General features: G+C 57.6%; 1 protein-coding gene across 1 annotated transcript; it reads right to left on the reverse strand.

Moving 5' to 3' along the window:
• Positions 1–571: 571 nt before the first annotated feature.
• Positions 572–3,582, reverse strand: LOC134730869 (protein FAM90A15-like). The gene is made up of 4 exons (XM_063606550.1): positions 3,460–3,582; positions 2,766–2,965; positions 2,199–2,307; positions 572–1,534 (listed from the first exon to the last, which is right to left on the reverse strand). Exons 1-4 carry the CDS (start codon positions 3,580–3,582, stop codon positions 572–574), a joined length of 1,395 nt encoding a protein of 464 aa, XP_063462620.1.
• Between the last annotated feature and the right edge of the window lie 342 nt (positions 3,583–3,924).

Raw genomic sequence — 3,924 nt, forward strand, 5'->3', positions numbered from 1 at the left:
GACAATATGTCATCTTTTTGAGAATTTTATTCACTTCAAAACCAATTAAACACACACATGTACAAAGGCATTCCACAGCCCAGTTTTCGAGGCTGAGGAAAGACCCCGAGAGCGCTCTGCACAGCACGCTTCCCAGCGTCCGAAACACTGCTCTCAGGGCGGAGCACAGCGGAAGGTCTGCACCTCTCAGGGTTCCCTAACTTTTCCCTTATTCAGTCATCTAGAGACCAAATACACAGTAATTCCCCAGTTTCCTATTGACGTCCCAGCGGACGTCTGACTCCTGCGCGTCACGCAGTTTCTGAGGCAACGAATCTCTGGCACGGAAGCTTTTCCTGGCGCGTTTCCGGAGAACCACGCGAACTACAACGTCCCTCACCAGAATTCAATGAGGCAGAGTCCCTACATCTGCTCCCTGCCTGGCCTGGGCTCCCACATCCACAGAAGCGCCACAGCCGGGGAGCTTCGGAGTCACCGCACAGAGTCTGCTCTCTGCTCTGCACTCCTCAGTCCCACAGTCCCCTCCAAGTCACGGGAGCTGGAGGCCAAGGAGCCCCTGCCACCTGCAGTCTCACTCCAGGTCAGAATCGCTGTCCTCTGAGGAGGAGGAAACCTGAAGGTCCTCATAGAGGACGCTCGGTGGGACACGAACACGGGGACCCTCAGACTTCTCTGACACATGAGGGCTCTGAGCGAGGAAGGCTCCCGGCTTCTCAGGAGAGTGAAATGAGGGGGCCGCCAGGAGGCTGGAGCTCCAGCGTCCGTTTTCCAGTCTCCGGAAGAGCACTCTGAGAGGCTGGGCCCCATCATGGCTGGCCGCTGGGTGATGGGACATGGTGCAGGCCTGGGCAGTAGGCAGGCAAGGTCTGCTGTGCGGAGGCTGCCGGTCGACGCTGGGCACCTGGGCGGGTGTCCTCCTGCCCATCTGGGGCGACGTACTTGGTCCAAGTTCGGTTGCGGCTGGCGGAGGTTGGAGATTCTCCGGGGCCCCCAGCTCACCTCCCTGGATGGCGCTTTCGGGGATCTGGAAGGGACCCAGTCTCGGTTTCTTGGGGAAGTTCAGGCAAGCCTGAATCCGAGCCTGGGCAGGTCTCTTGGCTCCTGGCCCGAAGCTGAGATTGGAGCCTAGGCCCAAGCTGTGTGTGGCGGCTGGCGGGCAGGGCTGTGAGGGCACCGCAGGACGTTTGTCCTGTGCCTGGGGTCTGATGGCCTGGAGCAGGCCGTGGGTTTTGGAGGCAGCCTGGGGAACTTCTCGGCAGCCACCCTCAGGGCTGCTGTGTGTCGGCTTCACCACGAGGAGAGGCTCGGGGCCCTGCTGCCTGACTGCAGGCTGAGGGATGTCGGCCGCAGCCCCTGTCTGTCTTTCCTTTGGTCCAAGACTTGAGGAGGAGCTCAGACTGGCTTTTCTGAGGGGAGACGGCGAAGCCAGGACGGAGCCCCTGTCAGACGTTTCGGTAGCTGAGCGATCAGCGAGGACAGGGCCCAGGCGCGGCCTCTTACTGGTTGTGTGGACCGGCATTGGCCCGCTTGCAACCTGAAAGAGAGGAAACAACACAGGTTAGAAGTTCCTCCGCATGGAGCCAACGTGAAAATCAAGCACATCCAAAGACAAGGTGCACACGCCATGAAATTCTTAGTACAGTATCGACAGGCGGTCCTTGGAAGTAGGGACAGACCCTCCACCTGAGTGCTGATCAGGACAAGACACATGAAAGATGCGCTCTCGAGCTATGTGTAGCTGATCTAAGCACACCATTGTTCAAAAGATCGCGTCTTGGGCATTAACTGGATCAAAGCGCCTCCACTCAGCCTTCCATGAAGTGGAACGGACTGATGCCCTTCCGAAGGCAGGTTGGTGGCTCGAGGGTACTCAGGACGTCTTCTCTGAACACATGCATGTTCCTGGGTTTGACCTTCTCCACGTTTGGGGCCTCTGAGGGACTAATTTCCTCATGCCGCTAGGAACATGTTGTTGGCAGGCTTGCCATAATTGGACAGAAAGAAAGCAACAGGAAATACGGCATCTTCAGATGCCTTGGCCTGGAATCAAATTGACCTGGAAGGATCGTGGAGTCCCTGACCCCAAGAAGGCAAGAAAGAGGGGTTCCCCGATTTCCTCCCGCAGACGGGAAGCTGAAAGGAAATCAACCAGGGTGACCTAGAGGAGAAAAGGACCAGGGGCCCGGGGTGACACTCACCCTCAGATAATCAGAAGATTCCGTGGATCCATTTCGATTCGGCAGCGGCTTCTCTGGAGGTTTCCCAGAAAATATGTGGAGGAGAGCCTTCCTCTGCGGGTCTTGTTGCCTGCAGAACAGAAAAAGGTCAGGCCGTGCCCCCTGGTTTTCCCCAGGAGACAGGGAGAACCCTGTGTGGGGCCCAGCCCCGTTCCGTGTTTTGTGATACAGAAATGGACATCTGGTGCCCTTTCCGCCTCTGCACCTTCCCTCACGTGCCAACCTTCCCGTCCCCCAGGTGGCCCTCTAGGCTTCCCAACTAAGGACTGTGATTTGGATTCCATCGCTTTTCCCCCTGTCGTGGGGAACGTGCACGAAGCGCCCCCGCCTCTCCCCATCCCTGAATCTCCCAGAGCCAAAGGAGCTCCTGGGTGTGGAACCCCGGAGGACACGGAGCTCCGGCCTATTTCTCTGCAGCGTTCCTTCCCTGGCCCGGAGACGGAAAGGCACACGGTGTGCAGGTGCAGAGACACCATGTCCTTAGGAGGCAGTACCCTAAGAGTGGTGAAAACCCCTCCCACTGCTCACCTTGGTCTCTCTTCCTTCTCTCCCTTATCCTTGTTCAAGGGCCCCGGGTTGGCTTCAACCTGGGGCTTCCATGGTTTCAGGTTTTCCTTCCCTTCCTTTTCCCCCAAGGTCGCTGGAACCAGGGCTGCCTTCCAGCACTTCATGGGGCACCTGGTACTTCTGGCCGTGTGGCCAAAGGCCCCGCAGTTCTTGCACTTGAGCTGTGGGTGGAAAGGAAGTGATGTCGGTGAGTGAGCTGAAGCCACAGGCAGCGATCCCACGTCCACATTGGGACGGATTGTGAATTCAGAGCTGAATAAGGATTCCAAAGAGGGGACACCGGCATGGGGGCCGTTAAGTGCTGGGAGAGTTCGGATACGATGTTCCCTCCCAAAGCCCACGTGACGGAGGAACTCTGAAAGGAAGGACTCAAGGTTCCAAGGGGCACGACGGTGAACCCGAAGTCAACAACACAGCCAAACGTGGCTACACAGGACTCTAAGTAGAAAGGGAGGTTGCCCCCAAGAGTCTCTCAAGGGACCTATCGGGCCGGGGAGAAGGTCCCAAGCCACGCCCACCTTGGATGGGAAAAGCAACCTGGGTGGTGGTGACAGAGCTCTTTGGAATCCAACCCAGTCTCTGAGGACCGTGTGACACCCCCTCCCCCCGTCCCCACCCCCACCCCGATACCCAAGAGATCCAGGGCTAGACTTACCCTGGGATCTTCTTCATCGGGCGGGGGAGCCCTTGGCCCAACTGGGGCCCTCCGCTGCTTCTGGAGGGTCTGGGCTCTCACCAGTCTCTTGGCCCAAGATTTGGGGTCCTGACGTGCCATCATCTTCGTCGCCTGGGGGTTTTGTGACCGCCTTTTTCAGGGGTTGACTGTTGGGTCACCTGAAACACAAACAAACACACACATGTCGATGGTTAAGCACATTGGATATTCACACACCCACAGGAAGCCACCTGCTAACTCCCTGCCGGTGTGGTCATGAGGAGACCTCACCACCAGTCGGTCAAATCTGTAGAACACAATTTGCTGTGTGCATCCTCGGATACTGTGTGTTCCTCTGCCATGACTACCTAGTCCAAGAGTAAACCGCACCTGCCACAGGGCCCGTGGCCTAGGTATGGGGAGTTGAGCTTTCAACCCCAAACAAGCAACTGATTCTGGAGACTG

Source organism: Pan paniscus, chromosome 7 (assembly GCF_029289425.2).
Source record: "Pan paniscus chromosome 7, NHGRI_mPanPan1-v2.0_pri, whole genome shotgun sequence".
Taxonomy (NCBI): Eukaryota; Metazoa; Chordata; class Mammalia; order Primates; family Hominidae; genus Pan; species Pan paniscus.

What these genes read in the sequence shown, in the direction of transcription:
- LOC134730869 (XM_063606550.1), bottom strand. Translation starts at nt 3,582, where the DNA reads ATGATGGCACGTCAGGACCCCAAATCTTGGGCCAAGAGACTGGTGAGA. An exon ending in CCGATGAAGAAGATCCCAGG is followed by an intron (nt 2,966 to 3,459) that starts GTAAGTCTAGCC and finishes TTCCACCCACAG; the next exon opens with CTCAAGTGCAAGAACTGCGG. An exon ending in GAGAAGGAAGAGAGACCAAG is followed by an intron (nt 2,308 to 2,765) that starts GTGAGCAGTGGG and finishes TCTGTTCTGCAG; the next exon opens with GCAACAAGACCCGCAGAGGA.